Below are 17,265 nucleotides of genomic sequence, written 5' to 3'. Positions count from 1 at the left end.
TCTTAAATTGGCACGCTTTTATTCTGAAACAACGCCCTCTGGTCCTAAACTCTCCCAAGAGAGGAAAACATCCTCTCAGCATTTATGTTTCAATGAGGTCACGTCTCATTTTTCTAAAATCCAATGAGTAGAGTCTCAACCTGTTTAGCCTTAGCTCATAACACAATCCTTCCATACCAGGGATCATCATCGTGAGCATTCTCTGAACTGCCTCCAATAAAATGATATCTTTCCTTAAATAAAGGGACCAAAATTGCTCACAGTACTCCAGATGTGGACTCGCCAGCACCTTTTACGGTTGATTTAAGAGACTTCCTGCTCTCATACTCTCATCCCCTTGAAATAAGGTTCAAATTTCCATTAACCTTCCTGATTACCTGCTACACCTTTGTGTTAGCTTTCTTCGTTTTTGCACGAGTATTCACTCGTTCTTTTGTGATGCAGCTTTCGCCATTGAATTAATATCCTGTTCTTTTGTTCTCCCTTCCAAAACGAACAACTTTGCATTTTGCCATATTATGTTCCATTTACAAACTTCCTGCTCACTTACTAAACTGATCAATATTTCTCTGTAAACTGTTTGTATCCCTATTGCAACTTACCTTTCCATCGATTTTTGTGTTGTCTGCAAGTTTGGCTACAGCACTTCAGAGTACATTGCATTTCTGATGAACATGATTATTTTGTTTGAAAACATTAATTATCAGAAATTCATTCTGTAGTCAGAACAATTATTGAATCATTTTTCTTCCATTTATTCATTTTATTAATCAACTGGAGGCAATGTTAAGGTCTTCATGTTAAAATATTCCTCTGTCTCATCAAATCAAAATTACAACAGTAATAAACTTGAAACTGAAGAAGTAAGAACATAGGCCAAATGGAATTTAAGGTAACCATTACTGCTTTCTGGATAGTTGATCAAAAATAAAGTTTCAATTATTATAGTTACTTAAGTAGGAAATGTGGTAAGTCAAAAGAGTGGGTGACACAGGTTAAGTTAGCAAATCAGAAGCCTGGCAAGTCCCCACTTAACATTGTTCCCCTTAAAAATTGATAAATTAATGTGGCCTTTACAAACAGATGTCAAAATGGCAATGCAGCATATGTTTCTAAAAATGCTTGGAATTATCTGTGAGCATGAAATTTTCATGGTGTCGTAAGCTACATTTTTATGGAAAACCACAACTCTTCTGGATGTAACAGGAAATTTATTATAAAGAAAACAAAAAAACTCTCCTGTGATAGATATATATAAATGTGTGTATGTGTGTGTATATATCACACACATACGTACAATCAGCAATGATGGTGATTTAAGTGATTTTTAAAAAAATGTGAAATGACATTTCTCGGTTTTAGAAACTTTTGTGTATATTAGAATTAAGTGAAAATTATACATAATTACACTTCATCAGATCTTATATTTTATTTGGAATAAATCAATGACAATGCTGGAGAAAGATTACTTCAAAAATGTTGAAATTTCTTAGTGAGTTAATAGATGCCTCTATACTATATTATTTGCAGGGGACAACAGAGGAATTACTTACCCTCCTTTCAACCAAGGTGTCTTTGAAGGATCTCCATCACCTCCAAGTTGAGCCTGGTGTTTTTTTTAATTCAGAAGAGAAATTAATATTAAAAGTTGCAAATCAATCAGGCAAATATCAGAAAAGATCAACTCATGCTGCTACTATGCCATTCTGTTTCCAAATGTAAAAAACACAAACATCTGTGTTTTAAACACAAGAACACATAAAGTGTAACAAACGGGGAAAAGTTTGTAAAGTTTCCTTATTAACAGAAAGTTAAATGATCTGTTCAATAAAGATTGAACAGGTTTCCAAAAATATACTTCAATTAAACAAAAAAAATCAATAATAATCTAAAGCTACATGACTACCAGAGTAGAAGATAAATTGGAAAGAATAAATTATGTATTTAGTGTGAGTTGAGTACAGAATGATGAGACTGAATATTTAAATAGGTTCTGATGGTTGCTGACTACTCTGCAGCACAGGTTTATTTTAATAATTGTTTCATTGTGATCTAAATAATGCTGTTGTCCACATGTAAATTGAGGTCTGCATGCACCCTCAGCCAGCGCTCAACTATCTTCAATTGCTTCATCAATAACCTTCCTTCCGTATGGGGATATTCGCCAACAATTGCACAATAGTCAGCACCATTCTTGACATTGAAACAACCCATGTTCAAATGTAACAAGATTGGACAAAAGCTAGGCTTGGGCTGACAAGTGGTGAGTTACATTTGCACCACCCACATGACGATATCCAATGACAATCTAACAGCTATGCCTTTACATTCAATGGTGTCACCATCACTGAATCCCCCACAATTAACATTGTGGGCGCTGCCATTGACTGGAAACTCAACTGGACTCAACACATAAATACAGTAGCTGCAAGAAGAGGTCAGAGGCTAGGATACTGCGGCAAATAACTGACTTTGTGTCTCCTCAAAGACAGTCCAACATCTCCAAGTCACAATTTAGGAGTGAGGTGGAATACTTCAGACGGACCCAGAACACAACTTGTGGGCTTTCATATTTTTCAGCAGAAGGTCTAATTTATCAGAATTCTTTGGAGGAGAGGTAGGGTACTCTTCTGGAGAGATCAAGGGACAGTTTTATTTTGGTGATGGGATTGGTAGGGGAGGGAAGAGGGGTGTGTGCTTTGGGAAAGACCAGGTGTGTTTTGAGATAGTTAAGGTGGATGTGAATGCATATAAAAAATGGATTAGCACATTGGAACCATCAAGACATCAAGGTTTTTAAAATCCCTTGGAATTACCAAGGTATCGAGGCATTTAAGTTGTTTTTTAATAATCAACAATTTCAAAGAAATCAAGCTTGCTATTTCACTCCCTTGCTATAGACTGAGGGTGATCATTATAGAACATGTGCAACATGATTGATTTCATAATCTATGATTATCACAGGAGGGTTCCTGTCAGTTTAGTTTGACTGATGCTTCCAAGTAATTTTAAAGTCTGACATGGAGCTGTGAACATTTGTGCTTGTTTCTATAAGGGAATAAATAGTTGAAAGAAATTAAGTGTCATGAACGGGTTTTATCAATTACGTTAATTTGAGAAGAGTGAACTAATCAATTGATACTTACAATGTCACTTACTTTCATCTTAGCATACATCCTGAGGTTTACTAAAAGTGAATACTGATTAAGTTGCTTTGGAGGGTCTAAGGGCAAAGAGACATGAGTGGGAGCACATGAGTTGTCAATAAATTGGCATTATGGCTCCAAAGGACCAGAAGGTGGGTAGAAGAGAACAACTGCACATGGATGGAGCATGAGAGATGATAGCCATTTGGTGTTTTATACCTTTTTTGTTTACCATGGGACAAAGTGGCCTCAGCACCTAGGCTGGCCTTTTATATTGCCTGCCTCTGTAGCCGGAAGCCCCCACAGTTTTTGCTCCATTATTTCTCGGGTTGGTAGGTTTAATGTTCATTCATACTTCATCCCAAAATGACAGTCTGACCATCTGGTACAGCAAGTTGGACTCGTGGAGTTATAATTTTCATGACTGTGCTCTTTACCCAGTGATGAAAATTCTGGCCAATGCCTCTCTCCATTTATAAAGCCATTTTCTGTGCACTTTATTAACCACTTTCTCAACTTGCCCTACAACTTTCAATGAATTTTGCCTATATAAACAAGATTCCATAACTCCTACACTTCCTTTAGCATAGATTGTCATACTGATTTGGGCGGCTGGGCGGCATGGTGGCTTCATGGTTAGCACTACTGCCTCACAGCGCCAGGGACCCGGGTTCAATTCCAACCTCGGGCGACTGTGTGGAATTTGCACATTCTTCCCATGTCCGTGTGGGATTCTTCTGGGTGTTCTGGTTCCCTCCCACAATCCAAAGATGTGCATTTTAGGTGAATTGGCCATTACCCATAGCATTCAGGGATGTGTAGGTTAGGTGCATTAGATTGGGGTAAATGTAGAGTAGTAGGGGAATGGGTCTGGGTACGTTACTCTTCGGAGGGTTGGTATGGACTTGTAGGGCTGAATGACCTGTTTCCACACTGGAGGGATTCTATGATTAAAAAAACAGCAGAGATGGTATTTGTAGATCCAAATTTTGAGTACATAAACTGATTGTTTCCACATACTACTCCCACCATCCTGAACAGTTAATAAATCCTTCAGTTATAACTGGTGCAGAGAGAACAACTTTTTCCAGCTGATAAAGGAAAATAATTCTCACTAAACCCTAATGCGTGATGAACACATTGAACTTCATCAGTAAAAGTATCTAATGAGTGATATGAGAAATAGTTTTAATTTAGAGTGTTTGTAGCTATCACTCACTTACCTCAGTGTTTGCAGAAATGAGAAAAACCTGCATTTTCTGAGTTCAATCAGCATTGAGTGGACTTTTAATAACTCTGAATTATGTATTTATAAAAATAAATTACCCTCAATTTGAAATTATCTTAACTAGTTATAGAGTCGGAAAGCACGGAAACAGACCCTTTGGTCCAACCCCTCCATGACAATCATAATCCCAAACTAAACTAGTCTTACTTGTCTGCACTTGACCCATATCCCTCCAAACATTTCTTATTCATGCACATATCTAAATGTCTTTTATATGTTTTAACTATACCTGTATCCACCACTTCCTCTGGAAGTTAATGCCATGCATGAACCACTCTGCATAAAATAAAATTCCCCCATGTCTTTTTTAAATCTTTCTCCTCTCAACTTAAAAATATGTTCCCTAGTCTTCAACTCCCCACCCTAGGGAAAAGACACCTGCCATTCATCTTATCTATACCTATCATGATTTTATAAACCTCCGACAATGAGAAAAGTCTCAGCTTAGCAGCCTCTCCTTATAACTCAAAACCTTCTATTCCCAGCAATATCCTGATAAATCTCTTCTGAACCCTCTCCAGCTTAATAATATCCTTCGTATAACACAGTGATTGAACTGGACACAATACTCCAGAAAAGGCCTCACCAACATCTTGTACAGCCTCAACATAACGTCCCAATTTCGATACTCAAAGACTGAGCAAAGAAGGTCTGTGTGTTAAACAGCCTCGTAATCACCTGTCTGTATGTGAGGCAAACTTCAAAGAACTATGTACCTGAACCCTTAACGTCTCTGTTCTGCAACACTACCCAAGGCCTGCCTTTTAAATATATAAGTCTTGTCCTTGTTTGTCTTAGCAAATTGGAATACCTCACATTTATCCAAGTTACATTCCATCTGTCACTGTTCAGCCCATTGAACCAATTGATCAAAATCTCTTTGTATCTTAGATAAACTTCCTCACTGCCCACTATCTCACCAATTTTGGTATCAACTGCAAACTTACTAACCATGCCTTCTATATTCTCATCTAAATCATTTAGATCAGTGGCAAATAAAAGTAGACTCAGCACTAGTTCCTGTGGAACACAGCTGGTCACAGGTTTCCAGTCCGAAAAACAACTAGTTGACAAAAATAAGGAGCTAAGCAAAATAAGATGATTATATATAATATAAAGATATATCATTGTTGATATAATGCATTATTTGCCAATAGATAGTAAACCAATAACATCTATTGATAGTGCATAATATCTGGATTCTTAATTGCAGAAATTTAAAAAGTTAGAGATATTTTAACCTGTAGTTCTGCTGTACATCCCTTTGCAAAATCAAAAAATGAAGCGCGCACAGACATAATAGCCAAAACACTGTCAAGTTGTTATGCAAGAGACATTTTATTCTTTAATTAGTTGCAAGCATAAAACACAGGCATTATGGAAAAAGATACACGTAGTCAAAGCTTTTCTATTTGCAATCATCAGGACAGAATTACAATACCAAATCTCAAAGGAAACATTTTTTCTGCATTAGCACGGTCTTCTTGAGCAATATAACTAACTCATTGTTTTGACCTGATGAGCGCAAGATTAAAAGCTTTGAATGCATGACTTTTTCCAGCAATTTTATCCTCTCCTTGGACGTGCTTATTTCTCGTTTTTTTCTGCATATCAAAGACAAACTAATTTGAGGGTATTAATGCTGATCTGAGTTTAGGCAGTTTGAAGCAACATCGAGGATTGCTGCTGTTGAACAACTCCTCTCACTAAGTGACAGCACTTTTTTTGGTTCAGACCTCCAATTTAAAAGACGATCCACGACTTGGGGGCCAAAAAATGAAACCTCATGCTGACCTGCTCTATAACAGACTGCAGGAATGCCAGAAAATTTACTTTTAAAGCTTTGGTCTGACTATTCGAAATTTTTATAATGTTCAATCCTGCCCAGGAACAAGAGTGGAACTTGTTCCCTGAGTATCAAGAGCTCAGCGCTAAATTATACAGCAGAACCACAAAGGTTGTAATCTCTGAATTACTACCTTATCTACATACAAACTGACATAGGGTATATAAAATTAGAAAGATATATACTTGGCTCAAACACGGCTGCAGGAGAAGTGGATTTGACTAATGGGCTATTGGCAAATTTGAGGCAGTACTGTTGAAGGATGTACATTTGACCTGTGCTAGGGCCAGTGTTCTTGCCAACTGCATAACTCAGGAAGCAGAGAGAGTTTTAAACTAAATAGTGGGGGTAAGGGAACAAATATGGAAAGTTGTGATTTACCATAGAGTAAAATCAAGCAAGAAGAGGAAATAAGAAAAGTCAGAGAATAGCAGAAAGAGGCAGTAAGAAATAAACTTAGGAACATACTAATCACTCAGACTAGATGTTGGAAAGATAACAAAAAGAAAAAATAATGTATGCACCTTGACATTCATAACAAAAAAAATGATAACTATCAAGAATTTTGACACAACCGGCAACAAAACTGCTGGTTTGATTTTCACCTCGTCTACCACCTCAACATGCACTCCTTCCACTGACACATAAACAATAGTGTGTAGCAACCACAAGGAGAAATGCACTAGTCATAGAGTCACAGAGATGCACTGCATGGAAACACACCCTTTGGTCCAACTCGCCCATGCCGACCAGATATCCCAACCCAATCTAGCCTCACCTGCCAGCACCCGGCTCATATCCCTCCAAAACCTTCCTATTCAAATATCCGTCCAGATGCCTTTTAAAAGTTGCAATCATAGCAGCCTCCACCACTTCCTCTGGCAGCTCATTCCATACACGTACCACCCTCTGTATGAAAAAGTTGCCCCTTAGGTCTCTTTTACATCTTTCCCCTCTCACCCTAAAACTATGGCCTCTAGTTCTGGACTCCCCCACCCAAGGGAAAAGATTTTGTCTATTTAACCTATCCATGCCCCTCAATTTTGTAAACCTCTAGGAGGTCACCCCTCAACCTCCGACGCTCCAGGGAGAACAGCTCCAGCCTGCTCAGCCTCTCCCTATACCTCAAATCCTCCAACCCTGGCAACGTCCTTATAAATCTTTTCTGAACCCTTTCAAGCTTCACAACATCTTTCTGATAGGAAGGAGACCAGAATTGCACGCAATATTCCAACAATGGTCTAACAAATGTACTGTACAGCCACAACATGTCCTCCCAACTCCTGTACTCAATACTCTGACCAATAAAGGAAAGCATACCAAATGCCTTCTTCATTATCCTATCTACCTGCGACTCCACTTTCAAGGAGCTATGAACCTGCAGTCCACGGTCTCTTTGTTCAGCAACACTCCCCAGAACCTTAGCATTAAGTGTATAAGTCCTGCTAAGATTTGCTTTCCCAAAATGCAGCACCTCATATTTATCTAAATTAAACTAAATTGCCACATCTCAGCTCATTGGCCCATCTGATCAAGATCTCATTGTAATCTGAGGTAACCTTCTTCGCTGTCCACTACACCTCCAATTTTGGTGTCATCTGCAAACTTACTAACTATACCTCTTCTGCTCACATCCAAATCATTTATATAAATGACGAAAAATTGTGAACCCAGCACCGATCCTTGTGGCACTCCACTGGTCACAGGCCTCCAGTCAGAAAAACAACCCTCCATCACCACCCTCTGTCTTCTACATTTGAGCTAGTTCTCTATCCAAATGGCTAGTTCTCCCTGTATTCCATGAGATCTAACCTTGCTAACCAGTATGCCAAGAGGAACCTTGTCGAATGCCTGACTGAAGTCCATATAGATTACGTCCACCGCTCTGCCCTCATCAATCCTTTTTGTTACTTGTTCAAAAAAACTCAATCAAGTTTGTGAGACATGATTCCCTACGCTCAAAGTCATGTTGACTATCCCTAATAAGTCAGTCCTTGCCTTTCCAAATACATGTACATCCTGTCCCTCAGGATTCCCTCCAACAACTTGCCCACCACTGACGACAGGCTCATTGGTCTATAGTTCCCTGGCTTGTCATCAAGGCTCCTTTGACAACAAATTCCAAACCTGTGACTTCTGTCTCCTAGGAGATGTGTGGCAGAATTGGACCATTGTGTACACAATCCCAAGCTCATACATCATCTTGACTTGGAACTAAATTGCTGTTCCTTTGCTGTCACTTGATAAAAATCAATGAGGGTGATCCCTCCCTATATGGTCTCCGATATCAGGGTTCTTAGCAGAGACAGTAATGCAGAGACTCAAACAAACAGCTCTGCTAACCATTCAACCCAAACTTTGGGTCCGCTATGTGAATGACACCTTTGTCATCACTAAACGAAACAAATTAGAGAGAACCTTCAAGACCATTGATAATACCCTTACTGGCATAAAATTCACTAAAGAGGAGGAAAACAACAAACTGCCATTCCTAGATGTCACAGTAGAGCGAACAGTCTTCAAACCAGCGTCTACAGGTTAACAACACATACGGATCAAATATTGAAGCAATCATCCCAACATCCACAAACGAAGCTGCATCAGAACATTATTTCAATGAGCCATCACACATTGCAGCATAGAGGAACTACACAGAGCAGAAGAAAATCACCTTTACAGTGTATTCAAAAAGAATGGGTACCCAATGAACACAGACCGCTGATTTCTCAGCAACAAACCCAAACAAGCAGACAAAACGCATCCAGAAACCCTAGCTACTCTCCCCCACATCAAAGACATCTCAGAAATGACCACTCAGACCTTTTGGCATCACAGTAGCCCACAAAACCCACCAACACATTAAAACAGCAGCTAATGAACTTGAAATACCCCATACAGACAACAAGCAAAATTAATGTCATTTACAAAATACCGTGCAAGAACTGTAATAAACACTACATTGGACAAATGGGCAGAAAACTAGCCACCAGGATAGATGAACATCAACTAGCCACAGAACGACATGACCCTCTCTCATTAGTATCCTTACATACAGATGAGGAAGGACACCACTTCGACTGGGACAACACATCCATACTAGGACAAGCCAAACAGAGACATGCATGAGAATTCCTAGAAGCATGGCATTCCAACAGAAGCGCTATCAACAAGCACATTGATTTGGACCCTATTTACCACCCCTGAGAAAAAGAACAGGAAATGACATCACCCACCCAAAGAAACTCAAACATATAAATAGAAAGCAGGAATAATCAACAGTGCTTTTCCAGAGGCTCACTGAAGATGTTACCTAGTATGGTGATGAAACGTCTGAAAATGAACCTTCCAGCTCAGCGAGCAAAGCTACATTCAAAACTCTTCTATTCTGGAACTTTCAAACAAAAACACTTATTCAGAGATAATCTACTTCTAACTTTTCTGATATAACTCCTTGCTCTCTCTCTCTCACTGCAACCCCCAGGTCATCTCCTCTGCCCTGAAGCTCTTCAACCATGTACTGACTATTTGCTACCTTCCCCCACCCTCCTTTGCCCGAAACGTTGATTTTCCTGTTCCTCGGATGCTGGAGATCAGAGTCAAGATCAGAGTGATGATTTGGAGATGCCGGTGTTGGACTGGGGTGGACAAAGTAAAAAATCACACAACATCAGGTTATAGTCCAAAAGTTTATTTGAAAGTACAAGCTTTCAGAGCACTGCTCCACTAGCTGCCATTCGAAGGAGCAGCACTCCTATAACCTGGTATTGTGTGATTTTTAACTTTAACTGAATCAGTCACATCGATACTGTGGCTACAACAGCACGTTGAAAGTAAGAGAATCATGAGTGAGTAACACAAATTCTGACCTTAAAAGCTATCTTGCCAACCACATGGCATGACTCTTTTTTTTAATATGTTCATTTGTGACAAGTGGATATTGCTAGCAAAGCCAGCAAATGATCAGCTATTGCAGAATGCAGCTAATCACATCACTCTGGGTTTGGAGTCATTTGTGAATGAATAAGGTTTTAATATTAATTGTAGTTTCATGCTTATTACTTCTGAGACCAGCTTTCAAATCCAGATATTTTTCATTTATTCAATAATTAATTACATTTAAATTCCATAAGCTGTTGCCATTTGAACTCACGTCCCCAGAATATCATCTTAGGCCATGAATTACCAGTCTCGTCTCGTCATATTACAATTATACCACCCCTGTGATAGAATACTTCCTACTTGTCCTGTAAATGTAGCTTCAACAACATTCAAGAAACAATGTTTCGGAGTACAAATCATCCAGTTTGACAAACATTCAATCCACCAGCTTAAACATTCATTCCCACCAACAACATTGCACATGGTTGACACGTGCATTCCACATGATAGCCAGTGTAGTAACTTGTAAAGGCTTTTTGATCACCCCTTTTCACTGGATCCAAAATGTTAATCCTGCTTTCTCTCAACGATGCACAGTTTTTCCAGCAATTTTTTTTTTGTTTCTGACTTCCAGCATCTGCAGTTCTTTGTTTTCTTTTGGTTGGTTATGTACCATTTTTCAAACCTGCATCATCTACTATCTAAAAGAATAAGGGTAGCAGATATATGAGAACATTATCATCTGCAAAGTACCCTGACTGGTAAAAAAGGTTAATCAATATCCCAATCTAACAGTATAGTGGGAATATCGTTAAGACAGAGATAGCAGAGTTTCAAGATGGTTGTTCAGCACCATCTGAAGGATATATAGTCAGAGAGTCATAAACACGGAAATAAGCCCTTCCGCCTAACTTGTCCATGCTGACCGGGTATCCGAAACAGGACTTTCCATTTGCTTGATTTAACCCATAATCCCTCTATACCTTTCCGATCATTGTACCTGTCCAAACTTGGTTTAAATGTTGTAAGTTAGCTGCCTCTACCACTTCTTCTGGTGACTCATTTCATAAACGCACCACCCTCCATGTGCAAAATGTTGCCCCTCAGGTCCCTTTTAAATCTGTCCCATCTCACCTTAAACCTACGCCCTCCAGTTCTGGATTCCCCTAACCCAGAGTAAAGACTGTCGATCCACCTTATCTGTGCCCCTTGTGATTTTATAAACCCCAATAAGGTCACCCCTCAGACTCCTACACTCCAGTGGAAAGAGTCCCAGACTATCCAGCCTCTCCTTATAAATCAAACTCTCCATCTCAATAATTCCTTGTAAATCAATTTTGCACCCCTTCCAGTTTAATTACATCTTTCCTTTAGCAGGGCAACCAGGATTGTGTGCAGGACTCCAAATGTAGCCTTACCAATGTCTGGTACAGCTGGAACATGATGTCCCAACTCCTGTACTCAATCCTCTGAATGATGAAAGCAAGCATGCCAAATGCCTTACTCACCATCCTGTTTACCTATGGTGCCACTTTCAAGGAACTATGTATCTGCACTCTGTCTCCTACTGTCAAACCAATTGGCGAACTCTCCCTGGATTCCATGTGATCTCATCTTTTTGACAAGTCTACCATGCAGAACCTTGTCGAAGGCCTTACTAAAGTCGTTGTAGACACCATCTACCACTCTGCCTTCATCTATTTTCTTGGTCACCTCTTCAAAAAACTCAATCAAATGTGAGACACGACTGCCCACACACAAAGCTATGCTGACTATCCCTAATTAGTCCTTGCCTTTCCAAATGCACGTAGATCCTGTCTCTCAGAATCCCCTCCAACAACACAGGCTCAGTGGTCTGTAGTTCACTGGCTTTGCCTTTACAGCCTTTCTTAAGTAATGGCATAATAATAGTCACCATCGGTCTTCTAACATCTCACCCACGGCTGTCGATGAATCATATATCTCTGCTAGAGGCCCTGCAATTTCTTCCCTCCTTCTCTTGATGTTATGCGACACTTGATTAGGCTTTGGGAATTTATCTACCTTTGAGTTTAAAGACCTCCAGCACTTTCTCTTCTGTAATGTGGACTCTTTTCAAGACATCATTATTTATTTCCCTGTGTTCCCTGGCTACCATGCTTTTTCCATAGTAAATACTGACGACAAATATTCATTTAGGATTCACCCATCTCCTGTGACTCCACACCTCGACAACCTCATTGATCTTTAAGTGTTCTATTCCCTCCATAGTTACTCTTTTACCTTAATATACTTTTGAATCTCTTTGGATTCTCCTTGACCTTATCTGCAAAAGCTATGTCCCCTTTCTGCCCTCCTGATTTCCTTCTTAGGTGTACTTGTAGACCACCGATTATCTTCAAGGGATTCACTTGATGCCAGCCATCTACATCTGACATATGACTCCTACTTCTTAACCAGAGCCTCAAATCTCTAGTCATCCAATGTTTCCTACTCCTGCCAGCCTTGCTCTTCACACTAACAGGAATGTGCTGGCCCTGAACTCTCATTATCTTGTTTTTAAAAGCCTCCCATTCACCAGATGTCCCTTTCCCGCGAACAGCTTGCCCCAATCCACTTTTGAAAGTTTCTGTCTATACCATCAATATTTGCCATGCCCCAATTTAGAAATTGACCTTGTAGAAAAGGATAGACCTGGTCCACAACAATATTAAAACTAATTGAGTTCGTGTCACTGGTCCCAAAGTTCTCCCCTAATAGCACCTAAGTCACTTGCCCTACCTTATTTCCCAATAGGAGGTTGAGTTTTGCCTCTTCTCTAGTACAGCCATCTACATATTGATTGAGAAAGTTTTCCTGAACACACTTAAATTCCTCCCCATCCAAGCCCTTGACATTATGCCAGTCCCTGTCTATGTTTGGGGTGTTAAAGCCCCCTAATATTCTTAAAGCTAGCTGCAATTTCCCCACACAATTGTGCCTCAATTTCCAGCTAACTACTGGAGAGGCTGTTGTACAATCCCATCAAAATGATCACCCCTTTCTTATATCTGAGTTACAACCATATAGCTTCACTGGACAATTCCTCAGGAATATCCTCTCCAAGTATTACCATGATGTTTTCCCTAATCAAAAACACCATTCACCCTCCTCTCTTGCCTCCCCCTTCTATCATTCCTATCACATCTTTACCCTGGAAAATTGAGCTGCAGATCCTGACCCTCCCTCAACCATGATTCTGTAATAGCTGTGATAACCCAGTTCCATGTTCCCATCCAAGGCTTCATCTGCCTTATCTGTCGAGCCTCTTGCATTGAAATATATGTAATTTATCAGCTTTCTCTTGTTCCCTGTCATGCTTTTGCCTGCCTGCTATATTTAACTTGCTGTCTTTAACTTCCACACTAGCCTCAACCTTCTCTTTTGTCTTTCAACTGTTTATGGTCCCGCCTTCCTATAAGACTAGTGTATACAGTCTCGAGTAGTTCTATCAAATCTCCGTGCGAGGATATTGGTCCACCCACTTCCAGTTCAGGCTTTTTTATTAAATCATTCATGAGATAAGGGCATCAGTAGCTAGGTCAGCATTTATTGCATATTCATCATGCCCAGTGAGCAGTTAAGAGTCAATCACACTGCTGGGGGTCTGGATGCAAGTGTAGGCCAGACCAAGTAAGGATGGCAAATTTCCTTCCCTAAAGGATTTTAGTGAACCAGATTTTTTTTTCCTGACAATCCATAATGAATTCATGGTTATCAGTAGATTCTTAATTCCAGATTTTTATTGAATTCAAATTTCACCATCTGCCCTGGCAGGATTCGAACCCAGGTCCCTGGAACACTACCTGGGTCTCTGGATTAACTAATACCACTAGGCCATCACCTCCCCTGAAGCTGCAACCTGTCTTACATGTACAGGTCCGCTCCATTCCAGAAGCAATTCCAATTACCCAAAAATCTGAATCCCTGCCCTGTGAGCCAGCTACTCAGCCTTGCATTCATCTGCCCTATCCTCCTATTCCTATCTCACTGGCACATGGCATCGGGAGTAATCCAGAAATTAGTATCCATGAAGTCTGGCTTTTTAACCTCCTGTCTCATTCGTTTTATTCACTGTGCAGGACCTCATCCTTTTCTTGATTTGTACTACCTGCCTACTTCTCCTGGTGGTCACCCATCTACTTGATTGAACCTGCGGTGTGGCCATCTCCCTGAAGCTACTATCCATCACACTTACTGCCTTCTGTATGCTCCTTGGTGTGTCCAGCTGCTGCTCCAACCTATCTATGTGGTCTGAAAGGAGCTGCAGCCAGACACACATTGCAGATATAGTCACCAGGGATATTCAACTGCTCCCTGATCTCCCACACTGCCAGGAAGACTATACCAGTCCACTGACTGCCATTTCTGCCTTATCAACAACCTGCAAACTTGGGGTGGGGAGGAAGGGGAAAAAGGTCTCTCTTGTCCTTACCTTGTTGCTGATTGCCCTCCTCAACTAAGCCAGGTATTGACTTAGGCCCACACTTCAACCTCCAAGCAGCACATTGATCACAAAGCAGCCCCTCTCAAAAATGGCCTCAAGAATGGTTAGAACATGATGCAGCATTGCCTCCCTCCCTCAACTCTCTCAACTCTCAGCATTTTCACTCTCTGCAGTTTGGACTCCAGTTCGGGATGGTCAATGTATTTATATTATTTTCAGTTCAGTGACTTACATGACAACAATTTAACTCATGTTTTACCAAAACTTTAACAGAGAGAACACACTGTTTGTGGAAGGTTCATTGGAAGTTCAGAGCTTGCTTGGCATTTCAGGTACAAATATATATGAATTAATTCAAATTACAATTGAACCAGCATATTACTATTGTGCATTATCCTTCTTGTGGGATTCTACAATTCATTGCTTTAATTGTTCCGACTACACCAATTCTTCAGACTATTTAACTAAAAAGTACTGAGTAAAGGCTCAGTAAATAATGTGCTCTTGTAAATATGCTGCATAAGTGTCTTGTGCCCTCTTTTATATTCCATAGGAGATGATTCACCCTTTCAAATAAAAATTATTATACCAGTTACTACCATTGTAAAACTGATGGAACAAATGGGATTTTGTATAAAACAAGGCACAAATATTTAGTGGTCATTGATCTCTACAGCAAAGATCTTAACAATTCATCGTCTTAATCCGTCTCGGACATTTTAATTGATCATTTGCTTCACATCTATCCCATTTAATAACATAAGCAGAGGGGAAGCCAGTGGTAACATCTCTGCAATAGTAATTGAAAAGCAAATCTGACGACAGCACATGGCAAAATTTTAATTCAATAAAAATTTTGTACAAAAACACTGGTCTAATGGCAACCCCGTAACTTTGTTGGAAAACTATCGAGTTCACAAATGTCTTTTAGGGAAGGAAATCTGCCACTCTTAAATGTTTTCTGACTATTAGAGATAGATAACAAATGGTACTAGCTAAGCAACAACACCCACATGCTAGAACGATTAAAAAAAATCCCTTCACTAGCCTTCTACCATAACTATCAGTTATCCACAAAAACTACCACAAACACGACTGGCTAAATATGATAAATGTAAATGTTTGCTATTAGCGTACTTGCATGTTAAAATGACTTAATATTTTCTGAATTGCAGAGTTTGCATTTATATAACTTCATCTTGTCAGTAAACCATTTACACCAATCACAGCTCTGGTGTCTAGCACTAACTTGCTGGATTGGTGCCTGGGAGAATAACGTAGAGGAAAGGATAGCAAAGATGATATGTAGAGGAAAGGATTGCAAAGATGATTCTGAATAGGAGGGAGAGAGACAGAGAAGTTGTCATGTGGGACTTCAACTTTCCAAATATTGACTGGGAACACTATAGTATGAGTACTATAGATGGGTCAGTTTTTGTTCAGTGTGTGCAGGAGGGCTTCCTGACACAGTATGTAGACAGACCAACAAGGGGCAAAGCCACATTCGATTTGGTACTGGGTAACGAGCCCGGCGAGGTGTTAGACTTGGAAGTAGGTGAGCACTTTGGTGATAGTGATCACAATTCTGTTATGTTTCCTTTCGTGATAGAAAGGGATAGGTGTATACCACTGGGCAAGAGTTAGCTGGGGGAAAGGCAATTAAGATGCGATTAGGCAAGATTTAGGAAGCATAGGATGGGGAAGGAAACTGCAGGGGATGGACACATTAGAAATGTGGAGCTTATTCAAGGAAAAGCACCTGAGTGTCCTAGATAAGCATGTACCTGTCAGGCAGGGAGGAAGCTGTAGAGCGCGAGAGCCATAGTTTACGAAGGAAGTGGAATCTCTGGTCAAGAGGAAGGAGGAGGCTTATGTTAGGATGAGATGTGAAGGCTCAGTTGAGGGTTACAAGGTAGACAGGAAAGACCTAAAGAGAGAGCTCAGAAGAGCCAGGAGGAGACATGAGAAGTTGTTGGCGGATAGGATCAGGGTAAACCCTAAGGCTTTCTATAGATATTTAAGGAATAAAAGAATGACGATCAAGGATAGCAGTGGAAAGTTGTGTGTGGAGTCAGAGAAGATAGGGGAAGCAGTATTCACTCTAGAAAACGACAATGTTGTTGAGGCGAATACTGAGATACAGGCTATTAGACAAGGTGGGATTGAGGTTCACAAGGAAGAGGTATTAGAAATCCTGCAGAGTGTGAAAACAGATGTCTCCTGGGCCGGATGGGATTTATCCTCTGGGAAGCCAGGGAGGAGATTGCCGAGCCTTTGGCATTGATCTTTAAATCGCCATTGTCTACAGGAATAGTGCCAGAGACTGGAAGATAACAAATGTGGTTCCCCTGTTCAAGAAGGGAAGTAGAGACAACCCTGGTAATTATAGACTAGTGAGCCTTACTTCAGTTGTTAGTAAAGTGTTGGAAAAGGTTATGAGAGATAGGATTTATAATCATCTAGAAAAGAATAATTTGATTAGAGATAGTCAGCATGGTTTTGTAGGTCATGCCTCACAAACCTTATTGAGTTCTTTGAGAAGGTGACCAAACAGGTAGATGAGAGTAAACCGGTTGATGTGGTGTATATGGATTTCAGCAAGGCATTCGATAAGGTTCCCCACAGTAGGCTATTGTATAAA

At 40.1% G+C, this 17,265-nt stretch overlaps 1 protein-coding gene across 8 annotated transcripts in view; it reads right to left on the bottom strand.

Moving 5' to 3' along the window:
- LOC122548946 (protein unc-13 homolog B-like) overlaps positions 1–17,265 on the bottom strand; it is a 643,343-nt gene that overhangs the window by 177,984 nt on the left and 448,094 nt on the right. For all 8 annotated transcript variants that reach the window (XM_043687965.1, XM_043687956.1, XM_043687983.1 and 5 more), the window contains one exon: positions 1,554–1,606. In XM_043687965.1, the coding sequence (XP_043543900.1) occupies positions 1,554–1,606 (53 nt within the window). The remainder of the gene's footprint in view (positions 1–1,553; positions 1,607–17,265) is intronic.

This window comes from Chiloscyllium plagiosum, chromosome 1 (genome assembly GCF_004010195.1).
Source record: "Chiloscyllium plagiosum isolate BGI_BamShark_2017 chromosome 1, ASM401019v2, whole genome shotgun sequence".
Classification (NCBI taxonomy): domain Eukaryota; kingdom Metazoa; phylum Chordata; class Chondrichthyes; order Orectolobiformes; family Hemiscylliidae; genus Chiloscyllium; species Chiloscyllium plagiosum.
Note: the sequence above shows the minus strand (reverse complement) of the source record. Positions and strands in the feature narration are given on the sequence as shown.